Source organism: Capricornis sumatraensis, chromosome 16 (assembly GCF_032405125.1).
Source record: "Capricornis sumatraensis isolate serow.1 chromosome 16, serow.2, whole genome shotgun sequence".
Taxonomy (NCBI): domain Eukaryota; kingdom Metazoa; phylum Chordata; class Mammalia; order Artiodactyla; family Bovidae; genus Capricornis; species Capricornis sumatraensis.
This window is the reverse complement of record NC_091084.1, coordinates 56,152,673-56,178,164: the sequence shown is the minus strand read 5'-3', so window position 1 is coordinate 56,178,164 and position 25,492 is coordinate 56,152,673. Positions and strand designations below refer to the sequence as shown.

The 25,492-nt window shown below is 37.8% G+C and overlaps 1 protein-coding gene across 2 annotated transcripts in view; it reads right to left on the bottom strand.

Annotated features, from left to right (window-relative positions):
* Window positions 1-25,492, bottom strand: part of UVRAG (UV radiation resistance associated) — a 324,313-nt gene that overhangs the window by 69,041 nt on the left and 229,780 nt on the right. For both annotated transcript variants that reach the window (XM_068988472.1, XM_068988473.1), the window contains exon 13: window positions 11,069-11,147. In XM_068988472.1, the coding sequence (XP_068844573.1) occupies window positions 11,069-11,147 (79 nt within the window). The remainder of the gene's footprint in view (window positions 1-11,068; window positions 11,148-25,492) is intronic.

Sequence of the window (25,492 nt, the reverse complement as noted above, 5' to 3'; positions counted from 1 at the left end):
TTTATATTCTACCTTCTCTGAACTAAGCATTATGTATTTCATTTCAACTGAAGTGCATTCTTTAAATATTTTTCTCCCAGCAACAAATGTCACTCATAGTGGTGTCTTGGAAAAGGCTCACGTCATTACTGAATAAGCAATCTATTTCTTAATTAAATAAAATAATTTACCTGCTTAAAATATTTAAATATGCAAAACAAGGAGCTAAAGTGAATTTTTAGAAACTAGGACAAAAGAGGAGATAGAAGGTATAAAAGATGTTAAACCCAATGAAGTGCTACACTTATACTTGGCTCTTAGGTGGCCTCAGACGAAAGGGAAGCCTGTTATTTAATGTTTCTTTCTGTCTGATAAAAGAAAGGCAGCAAGTATGATCCCCTGAACTTACAAGTCAGATGATTAGGGTCTGAATTTCTTTGCTTGCCATCCAGAGACTCAGTTTATCTAAATGTAAAATGCAGAGAATAATACTGACAATTTAGGGCTTTTTAAAAGGACAAAAGAGGTAATATAAGTAAAGTAGGCTATATGAATATAAGTTAAAACTGTTTTATTTTTCATTTGGATATTTTTGGCATTGGGTTTCTAGTTTCAGTTTAAAATACAAGAAAATGTCCAACAGATGAAAAAGGAAATTATTTTATCTTGTTAATTTATCACTCTCAGCCTCTCAAAGTACAGTGATCAAAGTCAACACATCATTAAAAATGTTTAGTAAACTGGTTAATTGTCAATATGATTCTTTAAAGAAATTAACAGAAGAACATTTAACCAATCACTTGCAAGTATATAAAGGTAGTATGTGATCCCTTAAATACAGAATGGAACTTCTAAAAAATAACTATACACACTTGATACTTCAATTAAAGCTTCCATTTAAAGATAAGTCAAGATACATTTAAATATATATTTAAATACACACATATTTAAATAGAAATAAGTTCATTACCTATCAGCCTTAAGGAGGAAAGAACAATCTCCTAGTTGATGCATTCACCACTCATTCTTTCAATAAATATTTACTAAACATGCCTAGGGAGCTCACATAGACCAGTTTTAGTTCCAAGTATAACAACTGGTAACAGTATGGTGCCAGGGCTAAGGGTGGTCAACCAAAAACACCTTTCTTGTCCCCACTGGTAAGGTAACCTATTCCAGCCAGGTTGGCCTTGATACACCTTAAACAGCCTTCCTTTGCACCTCTGCCCCTCCTCCTCGCTCACTAGCCAGATGCTTCCTTCCTTGAATTTCCAGTTCAGGTGCCATATCTTTCTACTGAAGCATTCCCGTTCTGTATCAGCCTAACAATAATGACAACACAAAGAACAAAAAATGGCGGCTACTATTTATCATGTACCCTTTTCTGTAATGACGCCTGAGCTACAAACTTAACCCTTGCTGTTTCTTGTCCCTGCAACAATCCTATGGGGAGCGACCAGTCTCTACAGAGATAAGGGAATGGAGGTGCAGTGAACTATAGTACCTGCCCAAGTCCACCTGCTCAGTGGAGCGCACATCCACATGTGCGGGGCTCTCCCTGCTGAGCCAAAACCACACCCGGACAAGAACTTCTCTGACAGGGTCCACTGCATGCCTTGCATGGTTTACGTAGTGTGAGTATTTTTTCTTCCTGAATATAAACATCTTGGGGATAAAATCAGCCTCTCATAGGCCTTGCACAGCTCATTCAGATATTTTATTGATATTACATACATAACACGAAAATGTGATGGTTCTACTATTAAAAAGAAACAAAGCCCACCAAGGAACACTTAGGAGCAGAGTTCATCATTATCATCTTTCAAACTGAGGATCTGACTGAAAATCTGCTTTGTCCACAGCAGTATGAAGCTTAAGTCTGAACTGATTTACGTGAAACAGTGTCAAGCCCAAGGAAAATCTTAAGAGATAGGATTTCTGTCACAATAAAGTGTTTTAATATCTACCTTACTGTATCTATTATAACTGAAAACGCCAAAATACCTTTAAGTGCTAATATGGTAACTTAATATTTAAGAAAAACAAGGAAGAACAAATATTCAAGATTAGAGGAACGGTTAGATGAATTAAATATTATTATATGTACTCTATGCACACAGATGAAATATTACATATTAAAAATACTGACTTAGCTTTTAATGGTTTGGGAAAATGCATGTTTCAACAAAAGAAAAAGATGTTGAGCACTATATATAATGTTATCCCAACTATAAAGGAAAAGACAAAAAAGTTTGAAATATCAGAAGGTACATGTAAGCTGTAGACTATTTTAAAAATTCTGCTTTTCTATCTTCTTTCGTACTTTAAAAAATGTCTACAATTGAAATATATTATTTTTGAAAATATCTTTTAAAGAAAAAAGATATGGTATCATTAGCATAAAGACAGACATATAGATTAACGGAATAGAATTTAGAGTTCAGATATAAGTCCTTATAGTTAATTAATTTTCAACAAAGGTGCCAAGATAATTCAATGGGTACGAGTAGTCTTTTCAACAAAATTTTCTGGGCTAAATGAATATCCACATGAAAAAGAATGAAGTTAGACCCCTTCCTTACACTATACAAAAAAATTAATTCAAGATGGACCACAGACCTAAATGCACAAGCTGAAACAACAGAGAAGAAAACCTGAAAGTACTTGGGCTAAGGTTTCTTGGAAATGACATCAAAAGCACAAGCAAGAAAAGAAAAAGTAGATAAAACTGGACTTCACTGAAACTAAAGACGTCTGTATTTCAACAGACACTATCAAGAGAGTGAAAAAGACAGAATGGAAGAAAATAGTTGCAAATCATACATCTGAGAAGGGACTTTTATTTAAATTATATAAAGATCTCTTAAACTCAAGAATAAAGACAAATTACCCAATTTAAAAATGGGCAAAGGGTTTAAACAGACATGTCTCCAAAGAAGATATACAAAGGTCTGATGAGCACGTGAAAAGATGCTCAACATCATTAGCCTTTAGGGAAATTCAAATCAAAAACAATGAGATACCACTTTATACCTAGTAGAAGGCTATAATAAAAACGACAGAAATTGGAATTTTAATACATCATTGGTGGATATGTAAAATGGTGTAATTGCTTTTAGCACACAGTCTAGCAGTTACTCAAAATGTTAAACATACTTAGCATATGGCTCAGCAACTCCACTCAAAACATGTCCCTACAGAAAACTTGTACATGCATGCTCATGTAGCATTATTAATAGCTCTAAAGTACAAACAATCCAAATGTCTATCAACTGATGAATGGATGAATAAAATGTGGTATATCCATATACATCTTTGAATTGCCAAAATGATTTGTTAATAAAAAGCAAAGACTGATGCATGCTACAATATGGATGAACTGTAAACCTATCCTGAGGGAAAGAAACCAGTCACAAAGACCACATATTGTATTCTATTCCATGAAATGTTCAGAAGAGACACAGAAGTAGAATGGGGGCTGCCTAGGGTTGGAAGTCTTACAGGAACAGGGTGTGACTACAAATGAGTACAGGGTTTCTCTATGGGCAACGAAAATATTCTAAAACTGACTGCGGTGATAGTTGCATAATTAGTTGAATTAAAAAAAAACATTGAATTGTATTTTAAATGGGTCAGTTGTATGGTTTGTGAATTGTATCTCAGTAAATTGTCGTTGTTTATTTTTTAAGATATAGGACTTAAAAAGTTTCTACTCTGTTACTGGCAATTTTGTAGGCAGCGGCGGGGGGGGGTGAGGGGTGGGGTGGAATTTTGACTATTAAAATATTCTTGGAATTTAAGTTCTTGATTCCAAGAAGAATTAAGAAAATAGAAATGCATTTTCTCCTCATGTGTAATACACACTGATCTGTATGTTAAAGAAACAGACGTGAATTTAAGCCGCTGGGTTAAACTGGCACTGATCCCTTCTAAATAGCTCTGCACTGTGGGCTCCATGAGTAGCCAGGTCTTACAGAAAGACTATGTCCCTGGCAGAACAGAAATTTCCAACTGTTTTTGGAAGGAGAAGCTACTTTTACTTTCTATGAAGTCTTAAAGTAAACTGAGAAAAAAGAGAAGTAACAGGATAGAAAGAAGAGAGGTCATGTAATCTCCAGGATCTAGTCCCAGTTCTACTGAATTCCTGATCTCAGGGGCTTATATGTAAAAGGCAGATAATTGCCCATGCCTTAATCACCTCATAGATTCTTATAAGGCCCACATTAAAAAGGAAAAAAGAAGAAGAAACAAAGTGGGCTATTGTTAGATCTGTCCTCAGAAGATTTGATCTAGAATTCTGTTTGCCAGTTTCTTAAAGATAGACCTGGTCAACATACTTCAGAGTATGAAATGAGAATCACAGGTTTAAGTATACCAAATGCCACTGAAATCAATACAAGTGTATATCATGGTTAGTATTTGTAAACTACACCCACAAAATGTTGCTCTTAAGTTTCCTTGGACATTCAAGAGAGAAGAGAAGCCTGGCCTTCAGTTCAGTTCAGTTCAGTCGCTCAGTCGTGTCTGACTCTTTGTAACCCCATGAATCGCAGCACACCAGGCCTCCCTGTCCATCACCAACTCCCGGAGTTCACTCACACTCACGTCCATCGAGTCGGTGATGCCATCCAGCTATCTCATCCTCTGTCGTCCCCTTTCCTTCCTGCCCTCAATCCCTCCCAGCATCAGAGTCTTTTCCAGGCTTTAAGAAAACCCAAAAGCAAGAGCAACAGAGGAGAATCCACTAATAGCTGCTGATCTGATGACTTGTACTGCACATATTACTGGAATTCCAAATTTGAGGTCTCTTATATAATGTTTCCACATGTGGAGAATTGACACATGTCTCTTGGTTTATCAGACTATGAGCAATTGAGATTTCTGGGACAGTGGTTCTCAACATTTTTGGTCTCAAGACCCCTTTACTCTCTTAAAATTGAGGACTTTCAAAAGCTTTTGTTTAAATAGGTCCATATGCAAATATTTACCATATTAAAAGTTAAAATTGAAAAAGCATTTAAATATTTATTAATTCACTTTAATAAAAGAAATCTATTATTTGTTAATATAAATAACACTTTTAATGAAAAACAAGCATATTTTCAAAGAAAGAAATTTAGTTAGATCAGTGACATCATGTTACGTTTTTGTGAGTCTCTTGCAATGCCTGCCTTAACAGAAGACAGCTGGATTCTCATCTATTCTTCTGCATTCATTTTGTTACCACATGTTGTTTCATGAGAAAATGTAATTTGGCAAGAAAGGAGAATTTTAATAGCCTTTTTCAGACAACTGTAGATATTCTTCTCTGATACTATCTCCATACTTAACAAGTAGTAGTTTTTTAAAGGTTAGTAGCAATATAGAATCTGAAGCCTTATCAATATACTTTTTGCATCTGTTAAACAAAATCCATTAGGCTTTTTGTACTGTGAAGAGATCTTTACCTGTACATGACTTCAGAGCAACATACACTGGTCATTTTGAAAATACTGGCTCATTGACTTATATAGATTTTCAAAGCTTATACATTTATTACAAAATATTTCAAAATCTCATCTGTTGAGTATCACTACCAACTTCACTAAAAACACCTTTAAGAAATGGGAAGCTGTCAATGTCATGGTGGCAAATGCAAGTTTCCCAATATACTATTTTCATTCAAAATCTTGAATTTCATCATCAGTTAATTTCCTTTGAAACACTCACCTCATTCATTTTTGAAAACAATGTCTGCCAAATACCTAAGTCTGTACAGTTGGCTGTTTATTAGACAATCTTTCAAAATGTTGCTCCATGAAAAAAATCAGCTAGTTTAGTTAGCAACTCAATTGTACAAGTGCTTTATGCCTATTTCCCTTTCTATCACACAGAATATTTTTAAAATATGTACTCAAGGGTCAACATTTAATACAATAAAACTTTTACTGCTTTATCAAGGATATTCTTGACATTACTCCTTCAACTATTTCTTTATTTTGTATTGGGAATTTCTGTCTTCATTTGATCACTCACATTAGCATATAAATATGCCTTGATATTTCCCATCTTAAAAAAAGAAAACACACCAAAAAGGTTCCACATCCCTCCAAAACCAAATTAAAAAAAAAAAGAAGAAAATCAAAAAATCTCCCTTTAACATACAATCTTTTCCGATTATGAACTCATCTGTCTATCTCACTTCAAAAAAATACCTCAGAAGGGCTTTCTACAATCAAGGTCACTTCCTCACTTCCTATTCACTCTTCTACTCCTCTACTGAAACTGCTCTTGTCAATGACTTCTATGTTCCAAAGTCCACGGGATACTTCATCTCACAGGAGGATTTCATATAGATGATTCCTCTTTCTTTCCAGAAATTCTCTTAGTTACCAAATTATTACTTTCTCCTGGTTTTCCCTCTATCCAACTGGCCATTCCTCTCAGTCTTTGCTGGCTCATCTTCCTCTAAACTTCTACACCAGAATTCCCAGGGCTAAATCCCACTGTATGCTTCTGCCTGTATCTGTCTCTCTCTGGAGCTAGCGTTGCACTCTCTTCCTGGTTGATCACACTGGTACCATGAATTTAGATGTCACCTTTATACTGATGATGACCAAATCTGTACCTCTGGTACTGACTCCCAGACTCCAGACTCATATATCCTGTTGCTTACTTCAAGACTCTACTTGGTTTTCTAAAAGGCAACTCAAGTTTAACATTTCCAAAGCAGAACTTTTGGTTCTACCAAACCCTGACTCCTGGACCCTTCTCCATCTCAATAAACAGCATTTTCATAATCTAGCTGGTCATATATAAAACTAGGAGTCATTTTCAATTACTCCTTTTCTCCAGTCTCCCACATTTAATCCATTAGTTCATCTCCCATAATATATTGGGATATATAATATTATATTAGTTTCAGGTATATAACACAGTGATTCGGTGTATGTATATATTGTGAAATGATCACGACAATAAGTCAACATCCATCACCACACATAGTAGCAAACTTTTTTTTTTCCTGTGGTGAAAATTGGTAAGATATGCCCTCCCAACAACTTTCAAACATACAATACGGTATTAACTGTAGTCAACATGCTACGTTATACATTACATCTCCAGGACTGACTGACTTTATAACTGGAAGTTGGTAGCTTTTGACAACCTTCACCCAGTTCTGCCACCTCCTACCCTCACCTGTGACAATCACCACATAATATGTTCTTTTTACCTATGAGCTTGGGCTATTTTTGTTGTTTTGTTGTTAATTCAGATTTCACGTACAAGTGGGATCATATGCTATTTACTTCATTTAGCATAATACCCTCAAGGTCAATCCATGTTGTTGCAAATGGAAGGATTTCCTTTCTTTCATAGCTGAATATAATAGTGAGTGTGTGTGTGTGTGTGTGTGTGTGTGTGTGTGAATGTGTGTACACATACCACATTTTATCTGGTCATTCACTGATGGACACAAGTAATTTCCATGTCTTATTTTAAATGGGCTCCCCTCGTGGCTCAGATGGTAAAGAATCTGCCCACAATGCAGGAGACCCAGGTTTGATCCCTGGGTTGGGAAGATACCCTGGAGAAGGGCATGGCAACCCATTCCAGTATTCTTGCCTGGAGAATCCCATGGGCAGAGGAGCTATTTTAAATAATGCTGCAATAAACATGAGGGGGTGTAGATATCTTTTCAAGTTAGTGTTTTCATTTACTTTGGACAAATACCCCAAAGTGGAAATGCTGGGTCAAGTGCTGCCCTTTTCACTGTGCAGGGTGATGACAAGGGTCACTTGGATAATTAATATATGTATGTATATTATAGACTGTAAAGCTCTCCAAAAAATATTATAATTTTTGATTTACTATTCTGGGAACTAAAAGCAAACTACTGTGCTCTACACAAATACTAATATAATGTCCTTATAAACTTACTGACAATTATGGCAGGAGCTGGTTTCTTAAACCATGTTAATTACACTGTACCTCAATTTTGCCAGGTCCATTTCTATAGTGTTACAGGCTGCCCAAGAGGGAAGACTATTTCCAACCAAAGGGGCTGGCACTTGAAAAAAATTAGTAAATGGTGTTAAAAACAAGGCACTTTGCTTTATTCACTTTTAATACCAACCCTGCACGCACACACCCCTTTAGACAGCAGTGACAGGAAGAGGGCAGGCAGGCCTTACCAACCCTCTCAGCTCTTCAAACAACACTTGAGGACTTCTACTTGAAGGCCTGTCTTTCTAAGCCTGGGCTTTCAAAACTTGGGCTGGACTGATCCCAAATACTGAAGTAACAAATATTACTAAATTCTGTCATTTCCTCTACCAAAAAAAGTGATTTTACTACTACTTCTGGTTGTGATGAAAGGTCCTATTGACTATTCAAACCCTCAACCAAGTTATGGATGCAGTATTAAATGACTTCACTCCTTTTTCTCTGGCACTTTAACACATGCCAGTGCTTTCATCCACCTCCACTAACGTGGCTTATAAATTACTGAGGTGGGGTCATTTTAATAGTATGATTTGTTCACATTTCTAGAGATGGGGTATAAGTGAGACTGACTGAGAAGACAAACTCCCCTTTGACAACATGTATTGGTGTATGTATATATATGTGTGTGTGTGTATACATATATAATTAACCTTCACAAGTTGGAAGTATCTTATTAATATAATACCTGGTTATGAGCCATAATAATTATGGTTCTGTGAATTCTTATAAGCTGAAATGTAAGAAAGTGTTGGTAGTAAGGCTAAAGACAAAATGGCGTTAACGTGAAAAAAGTTGAAGGTCACAAATTTGTTGAAAGTTTCTTTCTAAACGCTCAGAAGAGGCCTCATGAATGAACTATGAAACCTAAGAAAGTCTGTTTGTAAGAAGTTTATTGTCGTCTCCTTTTAAAACTGCCATAACAGTGATAAAAAAACACCGGAGAGCAAGATACTTGCTCCCTATGGAATCAAGAGTGATTAACCCATTAAACACACACACAAATGTATTACTCTCTGAATTTCAGAGTATAATTTTGCAGAAGATACAAAATTAGTAGAAATAATCCATTTTTTAAACAGAGAAATAAAACTAGCTCAGCATACTTGTGGCTTTACTTCAGTTAAGGATAAAATTAGAAGTGCTCTAAAGTGAGGCCCAAACAGTGCTGGAGCGGAGTCTGATGAAGAGGGCTGGCTGTCCCCAGCTTTCCATTGCACCTAGTCAGCCTCCCTCTTGGTCTTCTTCTCAAAGGAGGCTATTCTTAGCACACCCTTGATACCTTACTTTGCCATTCCTGTTGGACCTGAGAAGAATTAAGTGTGCATGTGTGTACATGCATGCATGTGTGCGTGCACATGTGTGTGTGTTTGAAGCTGGGATTTATGAGGAAATCCAGGCATTTCAGTCCTAGCCTTAATTAGGAGTAGGTTTCACCTGGAAACTTCTAAAACTGACTTAGGCCTTATGTGTTTAAAGCAAGAAACAGAAAATAGGGCAAAGAGAGAAGAACCTCTGAACTCGGATCAGAACTTAATTCTACTAAATGAGGACAACCTTCCTGACATCCTAACTCCCAGACTCTGGACCCCAGGGTCCACATGCTCTTTTCACCTTGGCTGACTTCACTGGAGGTGCTCTCTAATTTCCTTAGATCTCTTCTCCCTTAACGCATCCTTAGTCTGGCCACTGCTTGACAGTTTTCATCTAAGCACTACCTTCTCTATGGTATGACAGCTGTCATTAGTAATGTGAGCTACACAGACTTGAAATTAAGGTCCTGTTTCTTAGACTGAGATATTCTTCTGCCAAAACTGGAGGGAGGGAAAGCATCAGCTGTGGGAAGAACGGCACATGGAAAGATGAGTCATGGGCTAGAGGCTGCGAGCAAGGCTGCTCGCGCCTGGAATGAAGAACACGAGTTGGATGGCAGTAACAGTAAAAGCAATGTGAGTGTGAGGTTCTAAGCAAATGATTAATCGATGACTGAAAACTAGAAATCTGATTCAGTATTGGAAAAGTTAAGAGTCTAATAAACACCAAATTAAAAAAAACAAACAACATTAAACTGAAGTTAGATGACAGGAAGAAAGGCAAGGGTGACAACATATGGAAGAATAATTCTAGATCCATCAGAAATGAATACGGGAGTTGTTCAGTGAGTCTTTAGAATCATACAGATAAAAAGCAACTCAGTTCATAAAAACAAAAACATCATAAACCTTATTGCTTCTATATAAAAGAAAGGTCTGAGGATACAGCTGATAATGTCTTTAAATAACAGCCAAACAGTGGGATCTCTTTCATGTGACAGTCCAACTGGAAGGATGTCTGAATAAAAACAAGGCACTGAAGCTGATCTTACTCTACAATTAGAAAATTTATGGCATGTTACCTCTTGAAGTAGAGCCATGTGTGCTAAGGAAATGTGGTATATTTGTTTCAGGAAAATGCAAACCCAAGCATCTGATAGCCTTTCTATGGCATATGGAAAGATATTAAGTGAGATATGAACAGGTATGACATTGGGAGAGCCACAAAAACCCAAGATAGGCTGGAAGGACCATGTGCTTGGGCTTTTCTTTGGGGCCTTGGATAACAGGTGAGGAGACTGTCAGGGACTTGCCAAAGTCACTAAACTTTTACTCCATAAACAACTCCCTATGCAAAATGAGTTCCTAGAAGTGGTCTAAGAGAAGAAAGCTATTACCAGCCAAGCTGCAGAAGCAAGAGGCTATAAAGCCCACACATTCAATTACAACCTACTAGCCTGGAGAATCCCAGGGACGGGGGAGCCTGGTGGGCTGCTGTCTATGGGGTCGCACAGAGTCGGACATGACTGAAGTGACTTAGCAGCAGCAGCAAGTAACAACTCAGTAAAGGGTTTCTGAGTTTAGCAGGAGGAATCCTATTTGCACCCACTGTTTCTCTGTAGTATTTATAATGGCACAGAAAAATACTGTGGCCAAAAAAGAACTCTGTTTCATCATTGTAACAAGTTAAATAAAAGAGTACACTGTAGAACTTATGCATAAAGAGGGTTAGCAATCCAAGAAAGCAGGCTGCCATGTGCCAAGTAGGAGATAAGCACAGACGGGCTACTTACCTGTGCTATATTTTTGTTCAGAAGATAGACACCGTAATCAAACTGCAACTTCTCTCCTCCTTTTGGGTATAATGGAAACCTAAAAAAGGTAAAGCAGGGTCAGAAGTTTTCCAGAACTGGAGTAAAACAGCTCCAGGTAGTTGACAAAGGTGGAAGCTTCTTGGATATAGCATAAATATCTGAAAATTTGGACTAAGCTACTTATACAGTCACTGCAACCTATTATCTTAATATCTTCATAACATTAGGCAGATCAGGATGATGGCAGTTTTGTTTCAAAGGAAGAACTGAGTAAGTCTTGCAACAAGGGACTAATAAATAAGATAGTGATCCACCAATCTCAAGGAGCTGAGGCCCCTATGTCTCATATTTATATAGTATAAACTTACCACCCTAAGATTAAGATCCTATAATTTTTTTCCTTTAACACTTTGGATCTGACATCTCAACTTCTATTAAATTAAGAAAAAAAAATCACACTTGAAAGCAATATATAAGCTTTCTGTTTCTTCTGATATGGTTAGTCAAATCAACAGAACCAGTGAGCAAAAATTCATCAAGAATTCATTTACATTTGTATGGAGTGCTATTTGGATGTTACTTCTTCAAGGCAATGTACTCATACCATAGTGTTCTTCTAAAGCTTTCCATTTTAACCTGACTCACTGAAGCAACAAACGCATGAGATCTATAGATCGTTATATAGGTGATGAGTTATTTTAGGGAATAAGTTTAATTCACTATTTTCCTTTTTCTACTCCTATAAATGAAGAAGAAAAGGTTAGCATGTATCTATGTTCTATCATATTTTTTCCTGATTCTCCAGACAAATCATACATTTTAACCTCTGTGATAGATTTCTCTATAGCCAGATCAATCACAACTTAAATGTGGTCAAGAAGAAACTTTACTGTCCTTAGTTTTCCAATATATGATTATTTTAATCTTAGAGAAATAAATAAATTACTAGATAAGTTTTAATTTCAATTGTGGTTTAACTGTCTGAGAAAAAGATACATTCCATAATGCTTGAAGGATATATTGTTTTCTAGGGAAAATAAAAGAAAGGAAACAGAATTTAAAGCCTTATATTAAATTCTCAAGTTGCTGATATCATAGTGTCCAAATGGTAAATTTGCTGCACTATAAAATTATAGGCACTGGGGAGCAAGCCAGGTCATGAAGTGTCTTTATGTTCTACAGTGGAACACCAAATGCTTCATACACCCATCAAGAAGATGTAGCTTTGTATTTAATTGAAGCTATAAAAAAATAAAGTAGGACATATGGTTTGGCCCTGAATTGAGATGCATTCAAAATTATAGCAAAGCAAAGTCAGGATAAGTAAAGTGTAACACACCAGGCTTTTACAGGGTGTTTGGGAATCATTCAAATTTGTATGGAATAGTTTGTAAAGAAACTACCTAATTGAAAGAATATACCAGCATAGGGGTATTTTGAAGAAATCTACTAGACTCCTCAAGCTCCATACTGTATAGCTGTTATTCTATAAATCACTACCTGTAGACCATCTGCACAGCTCTCCAAACCCACAATGTATCTCCACTTTCAAGTTATAAATGCAAAACTGTTTCAAATGTTGGAAAATAAATTGAATTAAGCATACACTGAAAACCAAGCCTCTAAATCCTGAAAAATGGATGTTACAACACTGACTTTATTACTTCCTTGGGATTTCTTCATAGAAAGAAAGAGCCCCAAGTTGTGCATGTACCATTAAAACAAATCTAAAGAGTGAGTAGAGCCAAAGATTCAAATAGGGAAATTTTAAGACAGATCAAATATTAAGACAGAGTTCACATCTTATATTGCTTTCAAATTCTTAAAAGGTCATGTCATGTTGAACTATCACATAGTACATGGATTTATAGACCTACTAACAAGCAATCTAGGAAAATGAAATCCATCTAAAAGGGTAAAACCTATTACCATCAGGACAGAAGATACAAATCAAAGGCATTTTAATTCAATATGCATAGAGAATCTCACTAGCAAACTGCAGGTTTAGACAGGAATGTGGTCATTTAAGTACAAAAAGAAAAATGGTCTTAGCACAAATAGAACTCATTTAAGGGAATATTACATGAAATAACTAGAGGAACAACTATATATTTTCTATTATTATACCTTTACAAAAAATGCAATTAAAATGCACAATATTAAATTCTTTTTCAATTTAAATTATATTGCCAAGTTATATAAAAAATTCACTGATTTTACATGGTAAAAATCAATGAATCAGAAAGCAATAAGTAGATTATCTGTGAAGATGGCTAGCACTCTTTAGTACCTAGTAATTTCAGTGTGAATAAAGAATTATGACATGAGTACTATAAAGCTAGTTTGATTCCAGGCTGTATTAACAGAAACAGAGCAGATAACCAGGGCACGTGCTAGTGTCAACCACTTTGTACTGGCTCAGACTATAATGACAGATTTATGTTCGGTTCTGGGAGTTAAAATTTCTTTTTACAAGTATACAGATAAATAACTGGGAACCTTTCTAAAGGGTTATGTTTCTTACAGGTTTTGTAATAATCTCATTTGTAATAATCTCATTTGACTGTATAAAGCATGCAATGAAGCAGGGTGGTCCAGTGATTTTGTTATTTTAAAAAAACTGTCCTGCCTCAGTCACCTACTTAGTGGAAGAGACATGACCTCAGCATTGGGTCTTCAGTTATATATTCAGTGTTCTTTCTCTGGGTTCTTTGGAGAAGAATACCCAGGATGATTGGAAGAACAGGAGACATAGGAGTTTTGAGAGAAATGGTTGAAGGAACCAGAGGTGTTTAGCCTGGAGGACAGAAGTGTCATGGACAACAAATGAAGGACTTGCAGAGAGAATAGGGGCTGGTTTGTTCTCATGGCCTCAAGCAGGAAAATCCGAAGTTAATGGTTAAAAAGTTACAGGAAAATCGATGTCACCACAGAATTAGTTAAAACCTAAACTATCTCGAGTAGAGGCAGCAATTAGAGGCTGAGCAACAAATAATTATCATATGATGAGCTGCAGCGGCTCTGGCGGAAATGGCCAGGGAGCCTGGTCCCTGCTGACTCCACGCTCCCCTTGTTGCTGCTGGAAGAGGCTCAGAATCACCCAGTGTTGGTGGACCTCCAAAATGGGGAGATGTACAGTGGGCACCTGGTGAGCTGCCACAACTGGATGAACATCAGCTTGCAGTGAGGTGATGTGCACGTCCAGAAACAGGGATAAATTATGGTGGGTGCCTGAATGCTGTATTCACAGTAGCACCATCAAGTACCAGCACCTCCCTGACGAGATCTTCAACATGGTCAAGGGGGAGGTGGTGCCAAGGGCCGTGGCAGCAGTAGCTTCAGCAGCAGAAGGGCCCTGGCAAGGCGGGATCCCAGGCACTGGCAGAGATCAGCCGGAAAAGCAGAGCGGCAGGCAAACAGTGAGCCAACTCTCTGTTCCCCAGAGACCGGGCCGCCATCACTGAACTTCTGCTCCCACCCCCGGGCTGCTCTTCCCCTCTCCAGGTTATGAGTCTCTTCAGAACAAAAAGAGGCAGGTGTTGTGAGAGGACCCCCCCGCCTGTCATCTGTGACCTTCCTCCTCTTTTGTTAGCTAAGAGTTCTACAGTTGGGCTTCCCTTGTGGCTCAGGTCCGCCTGCAATGCAGGAGACCTGAGTTCAGTCCCTGGGTTGGGAAGATCCCCTGGAGAAGGGAAGGGCTCCCCACCTCAGTATTCTGTCCTGAAGAATTACATGGACTGTATAATCCTTGGGGTCTCAAAGAGTCAGACATGACTGAGCAACTTTTATTAAGCACAGAAATGTTTTTCTGTGCTTCTGGTTTTGTGAAGTTATAGCCAAACTTGATTTCTGGAAGATTCTGTGTTTAATGCATCTTTAAGGCCCCACTCTTGTTTTAAGGTCAGACATTTTCCAAACAGGTTTGTTTTGTATTTTGTGGTATATGCCTGCATGGTGAACAGCTGGGAGGTTTTTATTTTAAGCTGTTTGCATTGAGACTGACAGGCTGGAGAATTTCTTGAACACAAACCCCAAAACTGCCTTTTCAAAGTGAATCCAGGCAAACCTTTGCCTCAGAGGCTGTTGTGGGGGATGATTTTGGGCCCTGTTCCTTTGCTTCCTCTCTCCTGTGTAATAAAAATAAAAACAAACACAGCTACAAAATATACTAACTATGCATTCAGAGGCCTAGGGTGGCTGAATGGTGGCCGCCAAACATGTCCATATTTGGAAACCCACAACCTGTAAATGCAACATTATTTGGAAAAACGGTAGAAGTCTTGAGATTAGAGTATCTTTGATTATCCAGTTGGGCCCTATATCCAGTAACTATCCTTCTAAGGGACGTACAGAGGAGGGACATAGAGAAGAGGAGACGGTCATGCGAAGATGGAGGCAGAGATCTGAGTTACACAGTTACAGGCCCAGGAATGCCTGGAGCCAGAAGCTGGAGAAGGCAAGGAAAGAGTCTCCCCTAGAGCTTTCTGTGCCCTGATTTCAGACTTCTGGCCTCCAGAACTATGAGAGAATAAATATCTGCTACTTTAAGTCACCAAGTCTGTGATAATTTGTTACAGCAGCCCTAGAAATTAACACAGGGGGAATCAAACACTGGATGGCCCATTGCACTTGATGAGATATAATATCTCATTCATCTCCAAGATCCTGTAGTTCTGAATATGCCAAACTAAATATATTGAATATAACTTCACATTTCCTTCCAGAACTGAGAATATATTTCGAGAGTATACTGCCATAGGGTCATCATGATAGGCATCAGCTAAGGCTGCAAAGAAGACCTACTGAAGTGTCAGCAAATGAAATGTGAGAAAAACAGATTCCTATGTATGTGCTGAAAGTAGGAAAAATTTTAAAATTTATATATACACATAAATTTTATATATGATACATATTCAAATTACTTTATGTGTATATGTATATTAAGAATATGCTGCACTCAATTTGGAAAAAAATTATGAAATAAATTATTTTGAATCTTTTTTTCTAAAAGATACAATTATATTAAGCCTTTTCCTCTCCTCCCCAAGCCAGACATTTCTAAAACGTATTCCACATTGGTTACAGTGTCTCAGCTTCAACTTTGGAGTCCCACAGCCATGTCTGGCTCTCTGATGGCTCTGTGGAGGATGAAGATATGGCTATGGTTAATTCCAAACCTTTATTGTGCATGTTAAGGTCACTTCTGCTCATTGTATGTATAGAAAATGTGACAACATGTCCTCAATATGTTCCAAGGCCAACAGTTTTCTTCAAACTCAACTTACTTTCTCCCATCTAGGTCAGTATCCCCCACAACTTTCTTCAGTTACTCAGGCATTTGATTTTTGTTCCTTTTTGCATTTTATGTATGCAGTTCAACAGGTCCACAAGTTCTCTTTTTTTTGGTGAAACAGTCTCCTCTCTCTGTTCTCATCACCACTCTGGAAAGTTCTTTGTGTTTGTGTGCACTACAGGATGTTTAGCACCATTCCTGTCCTCTACTCACTGGATAAGGTATTATTATTTTCCTTAAGTAACTTTTTATCATGTCAGTGAGTAGCCCTGCTTCCTAATTCGTTATTGTTGTAAATGTCAATTTCTCTGCCTCAGTTTCAAGGCCTCAGTGATCTGACTTGTTGCAGGATTTATCTGCAACCTTATCCTGTTCAAGTGTGTTCCTCATAGTCTCAGGAACACACCAAGCTCCTTTCTTTCTACCTTTGCTGGAAATGCTTGTCTCTCTCTTTCCTTCCACCTGGCAGAGTAAAAGAGACTATTATATTTGGTCATGACTAATAAAAGGAAAATGTTTTCCTGCTGAGTTTTATCACTAAAGTTTTATGCATAACTCACTGCAAGTTGGTGATAATACAGAAGAACCGTAAGTTGGGCCAGAGGCACACAAGATGGAAAATGGCTAGAGAATGTGAGGGAAAAGGAAGAGGAGACAAAGTGAGCAAGGTGATGGGTCCAGATCAAACCAGATCTCACAGGACAGAGTAAGGACTTTGGTTTTTACTCTGAATGAGAGGGGAAGCTCTGAAGGTTCTGAAAAGATGAGTTTCTCTCAGAGAAGTAAGTTCATTTGTACCCTTTTTTTTTTTTAAGATTCGACATATAAGAAATATCATATGATATTTGCCTTTCTGTGTCTGACTTACTTCACTCAGTATGACAATCTCTAGATGCATCCATGTTGCTACAAATGGCATTATTTTCTTTGTATGGTTGAGTAATGCTCCATTTTATATCTGCACCACATCTTCTTTATCCATTCCTCTGCTGATGGGCATTCAGGTTGCTTCCATGTCCTGGCTACTGTAAACAGTGCTGCAATAAACACTGGGATACATGTGTCTTTTGGAATTATGATTTTCTCTAGGTATATGCCCAGGATGGACTGCTGGGTCCTGTGGTGATGGTTTTGGTTAGGGTTCCAGTAGTCAAGAGGAACATATATGAAGAGACTTGAGCTACAATTTGTAGGCAGAATGCAAGAACTTTGTGACTGATGGTTGTGACAGTGGTGAAGAGAGAGGGGTCAAAGATGACACTTTGGTTTCTCAGTAGAGTGACTTAGGCAGACAGTGGTGTCTATGAGACAGGGAAGGCTGAAGAGAAGCAGGTAATACATACTATTCATGTGTACAACATATATAATAAATTTTACATAAAATGTTATTATACATAAAATGAAGAGAGAAATTTGGGGTAAAAATATCAATTCTTCTTTCAGTTGTGTCCACCTCTTTGCAACCACATGGACTGTAGCCCACCAGGCTTCTCTGTCCATGGTATTCTCCAGGCAAGAATACTGGAGTGGGTTGCCATGCCCTCCTCCATAAAAAAAAAAACCAATTAAAGAATTACAGAAAAACTTAAATGGAAACTAAAGTCACAGGTATGAATGAGATGGCCTAAAGAAATCATGGAGAACAGGATTGTTTCAGAGGCTTAAGAATATCAACAAGAGATGAAAAATAAAAAGGGGTCTAAGAAAGACTGCTCAGAAGGATTTTTTCAGAAAAGCAGAGAAAAAGTGTTAATTTAAGAAGGAAGATATCAGTTCAGTTCAGTCGCTCAGTTGTGTCCAACTCTTTGCGACCCCATGAACTGCAGCACGCCAGGCCTCCCTGTCCATCACCAACTCCATCAGTAGTCAAATGCTGCTGACGGTTCAAGCCAAATAGACATGAAAACACGTCTACTGGATGTAATTACATGAATTCACTGGTAGGTAGCTTTGGTAATATGGTAAACACAAGTTTAAATGAAGCAGTGGGAGATGAAGGAAGACTGGTCTATGCTCAGGGGTGATGAGGTGAGGAAATGGAGACAATGTGAAGTTTGGCAGAAAGAGAGGAGAGCTCAGTAACTTAGAAGGACATGGTCAAGCATAGCAGGATGTCCTGAGAAGGTGAGAGGGGACGGGCTCTGCATCCTACAGGTGGGGAGGGCCCAGGAGGAGGATTTGCCTAGGATAGCAGGTGGGTCAACTCTTCCCCTGTAATAGGAAGGATGAAAGAAAGTGATCACCAGAGAAACGGTTAATTCATTCAACAGTTCTCCACTGCACTCACACTGTGTGCCAGGTGTGGTGGTGACAGCAGAGCTTCAAGCACAGTGGGGCACACAGACACTGCTCACATAATCCCACTATCAAATACATGATTTATGAATTAAACACTCTGAAGGAAAGGAACACTATTCTGGGAAAGAAGCGGACAAAGACTGAGAGAGTCAGAGAAGACTGCTGAGAGAAAGTGATGTTTCAGCTGAGACCTCATAGATGAGTAGGAGCTAAGGGAAATAACGTTCCAACTAGAGGAAGCAGCACATACGGAGAAGCCACGGCAGGGGGAAGCGCGCTGCCACATGGGACTGAAAGAAGGCCGGTGCAGTTAGTCTGAGGGCAGTTCTGGCAAGAGAGGAAGTTAAAGCTGGATAGGAAGGTGGATTATGCAAAGGTCTCAAGACCATGTCAGGTCACAGTCTGACTTTTTTCCCCCCCCTAAGAAAAATAAGAAACCATGGAGGGATTTCAAACAAAGGTGTAACCTGCTCACATTTTCATTTGATGTGTTCCTTCTTTAATCAACTCTTTCTCCTTGAACTTTACTGACAACGACAGATTAACATTTTGAAAAAAATATGCTACTGCAAGTGGCAGATGGTTTGGAGAAGGTGAGAGACTCTCCTGTGGCAGTGACCTTGGTGAGAGATCATGGGTGCTTAGACTAATGTGGCAATGTTAGAAATGGAAAAAAGGAGACTAATTTGGAAGATGCTTAAGAGATAAATCATACAAATTTGGTTATGGTTTGGATGTGAAAGGTGATAAAGAGGGAGAGATCATAAATAACTAACTCAATGTTTTGTTTTGGATGAAAGTTTGCTCAAATGGAAGAACAAGTTGAACAAAGAAATGTAACAGAACTGCTGAGCACTAATGAGAGCCCAGAAGTGGTCATTAATCAGGAGTTTATAATGAAACTATTGTGTAACTCTCTACACATCTGCTTGCATCCAGCAGATACAGAGAAAATGGACAGCAAGGCTATAAGAATGATAAGAAGTCACAGTGGGTCAAGACAAGGGTGTTACTAAAATAATGGGCCATGTAATGTAAACTGGTTATGAGAAATGCTGGGCTGGATGAAGCACATGCTGGAATCAAGATTGACAGGAGAAAGATCAATAACCTCAGATATGTAGATGATACTACCCTTACGGCAGAAAGTGAAGAACTAAGGAGCCTCGTGATGAAAGTGAAAGAGGAGAGTGAAAAAGTTGGCTTAAAGCTCAACATTCAGAAAACTAAGATCATGGCATCTGGTCCCATCACTTCATGGCAAATGATGGGGAAACAGTGGAAACAGTGACAGACTTTATCTTTTTGGGCTCCAAAATCACTGCAGATGGTGCCTGCAGCCATGAAATTAAAAGACACTTACTCCTTGGAAGGAAAGTTATGACCAACCTAGATAGCATATTCAAAAGCAGAGACATTACTTTGCCAACAAGGGTCCGTCTAGTCAAGGCTATGGTTTTTCCAGTGGTCATGTATGGATGTGAGAGTTGGACTATAAAAAAAACTGAGCGCCAAAGAATTGATGCTTTTGAACTGTGGTGTTGGAGAAGACTCTTGAGAGTCCCTTGGACTGCAAGGAGATCCAACCAGTCCATCCGAAAGGACATCAGTCCTGATTATTCATTGGAAGGACTGATGTTGAAGATGAAACTCCAATAATTTAGCTACCTGATGTGACAAGCTGACTCATTTGAAAAGACCCTGATGCTGGGAAAGACTGATGGCATGTGGAAAAGGGGACGACAGAAGACAAGATGGTTGGATGGCATCACTGACTCAATGGACATGAGTTTGGGTAAACTCCGGGAGTTGGCGATGGACATGGAGGCCTGGGGTGCTACAGTCCATGGGGGTTGCAAAGAGGCAGACGCGACTGAGTGAACTGAACTGAATGTAACTGGATAAAGAGGACATGTCTGAAGGCCACCAAGAAGAACAATGAACAGGAGGCTAACATACAGGCTGAACAAGCCAAGATAGTCATCAGAGAGCAAGATGCTAGAATCAGATTCTGAACATGGACTAACAGAAATGATGACCTGATTCAGAGTTTAACCATGGCAGTAAATAAAAATGATGGGACACAAGAGGTCACTGGTGCCAAAGATCAAGCAAATGAAAGGCCAAGGTATTGAATGAATCATCTATTTGTGTGTTACTGTCATCCATCATAACAAGCTTTTCAATAGAAAGAAAAACTGTTTCTCTTTCCTATGTTATCTGTGTACTTTGTTTCTCTGTTACCAAAACACATGATGAGTAATGGGGTTATAACAGAGACTGGTAGAGGAAAAGAGCATGTCTCAAAGGAATAGGTTTTTGTATGTTTGCTTTGCCAACAGGGTAAAGAGGTTAGAATCTAGAAAAAGCAATGAGGAGCATGAAAACCCCAATCTCATCTCCTGAATCTGAATATACCTACTAGCATATAAGAAAATTAACAGCTACCAGTGGGTACCCATGGGTTCTTCAGAACATCAGATTCAGCTAGGGCAAGAGATAGGCTGAATTCCCTGGAAGAGAGCCTGAAGACACAGGAGACTTTGTTGATTTTACAGATGCACTTTAGAGGAAGCAGCTGGGAGACTAGATGGCTGGGTCAGGGTCAACAAAGTAGAGGGCATTTTGAAGGCAATGGAGACGATTACAAAAGGTTTACAAGTATTTTGATGGAAGGTTGAGGTATTCCCATTTGGTAGCTTCTATTTTCTTTATAAAGTCAGAAATGAGATGCTTTACCAAAATGAAAGGGAAAACTGCAGATGGGTAAACACAAGAAGAGGTTTGAGATAAGACAGTCAGATAGAAGGAGAACCAGATATCTAGGATGTGTCAGTCCAACTGAAATAGACGACTCTGAATTTACAGTGCTCCAATCTTTCCAACTGTTCCATTTTTTTTTTCCTGTAGGTAAGTGGGTTAAGGATGATGGAGAAAGAATATTTAGGATACTGAAAAGAGACAAACTATAAGCCCAAAGCTACTAGGTTAATGATAGTGGCCTAACAAGGGCAGGATGATGGAGGCAGTCTATAAGAAGGTGCATAAATCTCAATAGGCTTTTAAAATGATAATAGATTAAAAACAACAAATTTAATGCCAGTCATAAAATAATTCTCTAGGAAGGCGGGGGGGGGGGGGGGAATCCTTTGTTGGTCTGAGTTCTAAATAATTGCTGAAGTGACTGTTTGATTTCAATATAAATGCAATTTTCAAATTAGGATGTTTTTATTATACATAAGCATAATTAACTAAATTAAACTTTATATCAACATGAAAGTTAATCTGAAGAACTCCTTCCAAGCTTTCTCTGGACACAGTCTGTGTCTCCAGACTGTCTGGTATTGCATATTCCCATGCTTAAACAGCAGCTTCAAAATAAACAATGATATAGCACTGTGCAATTTTTCTTAGTTCTGAACTATTTTTTTTCCTGATGTAGTTAGTTATATAATGTTCCATTCAGTTCAGTCGCTCAGTCGTGTCCGACTCTAAGGTTATCCAGATACAAAAACATTTACAATCAGCCTTGAACAAGGTACAGTAAAACACAAACCTTTAAAATTGCTCTCTAAAGATGGGTACACAGAAATCGTGTTCAAAAGAAAAAGTACATATATATATGTACATTTTTTTCAATAAAAGAAAATTTTCTGCTTTTCTTTTTGGGCCATAATGTGTGTCATTTCATGATTGTTCTGAAAATAATTTTATCATATAGAGAAAAAGGTATTGAAAATGATCTATTCTGGGACTTCCCTGATGGTCCAGTGGTTAAGACTTCGCCTTCCAACACAAGTAGTGAAGGTTCAGTCCCTGGTCAGGGAGCTTATATTCCACGTGCCTCCAGCCAAAAAACCAAAAACAAAACAGAAGCAATATTGCAACAAATTCAATAAAGATCTAAAAAATGGTCCACATTAAAAAAAAAAAAAATCCACTCTAAATGTCAAAACATGAGGTATATGCAACTGAGAAGTGGTTTTGACATTACCTTCTCTACACTCAGAAACATGGGAGGCAGAAGAAACAGTCTCCTCTTGAAAAGACTCCAGGGTGACACTTTCACAGGAGAGACAGTGATTTAACTTACATCAAGCAGCTGTATACTACAGTTATATAGTAAAGAGGTTGAAAACTTGTATATATTGTAATCACTGAAGAGTGATATCAGAAAATACAGCAAAGATCTCAGAGGGAAGTGAGAAGAGGGATAATGGAGTGGACAGAGGGTAACAAATAAGTCCTCATAAAAGAGTAGGAAGAAGAGTGATCCTCCCCTCTCCTCCTTTGGGGAAAGACAAGAAAAATAGAATATATAATAGGAAATCACATATAAATGTGAAAATTAAATAAAATTTGATATAATAGGTAGTAAAATGCCATCGCAAGTTTTTAAAGGAGAAATCATGTAATGAAAAGATTTACATCAGATTATTCCTTTGCCAATATTAAATATAGTTCTTTAGACAGAGCTGTACTAAAAAAGAGAAGGGAATTTCAGGGAAATAGAATTCCAAATAATTTCAGTAAGAAGGTTAAAAATAATCCTCATTTTTTAAAACTTGGTAAGTTGCAAGGTTGTGGAAATTGTTAAAGAATTCAATATCAATTTCCTTGTAGAAACTTGCCAGTTTTTCCACACCCTTTTAGTAACTGTTGAAAAATAGTCTATAAGCAAATTTCAATGAACAGAGCAAAATTAAAAGATGGAAAGCATGTCTATTTTAATAGCTATTTTTATAAAATAAAAATTCTGCCAAGTAAATCAAAATCACATTCCACAGCATTAACAGCCATCCTGCATTTGCCCAGGTTTAACAGCACCTGTTTCCCACAAAATTTGTAAAGGCTTTTTTTTTTTAAATCCTACAATTAAGCATGCAAGGTGCATAAACCTACCATACTTGGAAATGCCAAGATGTTTCCATATGGAAAATGAATTTGGAAGAAAAACCACTCTCAATTTTAAATTTCTAAAGACGACTTCACAATGTGTGCATATAATATAGGTTTGTTTAAATGTATCAGTGCAACTAATGGTATATGCTCTGTAAGCCACTTAGGTGCTCAACTTTACATCAAAATTATTTATTTAATTATAACACCTATTTCTGGGAGGTGAAGAAAAGTAGAAGGGGGATTTAGGTGTACGAAGTTAAGGCTTTAAAGTCAGAAAGGTATAGGCTCAGCCCCCAGCTTTATGACTTACTTGTGTGAACTTGTGCATACTACTCCACCTGTTTTTAAATCTCTAAAATGGGTTTAAAATACCAGTCTTTCAGGACTGCTATGATAATTAAACTAAACAAAAAAATCTAAGATCCGGCATGGTTACCAGGATTCAGCAGGCATTCAATTATTATTACTAGGCTTTGCCTCCTCAGTATCTGTCTTTCAGTGCACAAGATACTATATTTTATTCATTTCTGAATATTTGTTATTCAATTTGTTCTCTTCTAAAATCACAAAGCATTCTTATTCCCCCAGTACTTTCAATCATACATTTTAGTTGTTTATAACAAATTTGTCTTATTTCCTCTATTAAAAAGTAAGCTCCTTGAGCACATGGATGTTAAGTTCAGAGTCTTACCTACAGAAGGTACTCAACAAATATCTGCAAATAAATGAATAAATCAAGGAATAAATTCAAGCATTAAGTACCGACCAACAAATATCTGTGACATATAGTCCAGTAAATTTTCCAAAAGGTAAGATTTTAAAATTCAGAAATATTTTTGTCATTCACTGTTTCTTTCTTAACTTTAATATATCTAGACATCCAACTCTTATTTTTAGAAAGTGCCCTGAGTTTTGTTCAAAAGAAAAATTCCTTGGTGGGGAGGAAATTTCAAGTTACAGAATGAGGTTTGCTGTGCATTAACAGGAGGCAACGAACTCAGCACGAGTGAAAGAGCCAATGAGCACTGCCAAAACAACAGCGATGCTGATGCTGGATTTTATTAACTGAATATCTGTTATGCAGTAGGTACTGCACTTAGCATACATTATCCGTACAACACCAGCACTTTTGTCCTATAGGCACTGTTACTGAGGTGCTCAAGGTCATATGGTCTTTCCTAACACCCAACTACAACCACAGATCTTACTCTCCTCGACCTCACTTCTCTGTCCCAAGCTGGGATTAGTTATTTCTCTCTCATGTAGAACCCTGTACACTCACCAACACAGCATCTTCAACTTTGCATAGTGACTGTGGGTTTATTTCTCTTTATCTTCCACTAGAAAGAAAACTGTGAGCCTAAGTCACCTTAATGCTGCATCCCAGCTCTTAGACCATAATGTCTGGAACACTTTTACTTGTTTAATGGAGGCAGGAGTGAATGAACGGATGAAATGGTGGAGGCAGAATTACGACTGGTACCTATCTGACACCCAATCTTATAATTTTTTTCTTTTCTTAAATTTTTGGCCATACTGTGTGACACGTGGGATCTTAGTTCCCTGACCAAGGACTGAACCTGCACCCGCTCCACTGGAAGCATGGCGTCTTCACCCCTGGACTGCCAGGGGCATCCTGACTCCTAATCTTAGACTTTAATTCTATACCACGCTCCCCACCAACACCCCCGCCTAATAAAAATCCAATTTTGTAAATTTGTATTATTTTGTAAACTTCACTTATTCAAGATTTTTATAAAAATTTGTGGGATTTCTTCAACTCACAAATCAGATGTTAATGAAGCAAATTATTACCAAACATATCAACTGATTTGATAAGCTGGCACCGAGAAAACAAGGAAATCTAGTTATTCCATATGAGAACATTCTGGGTTTAGTAAGTCAAAAAG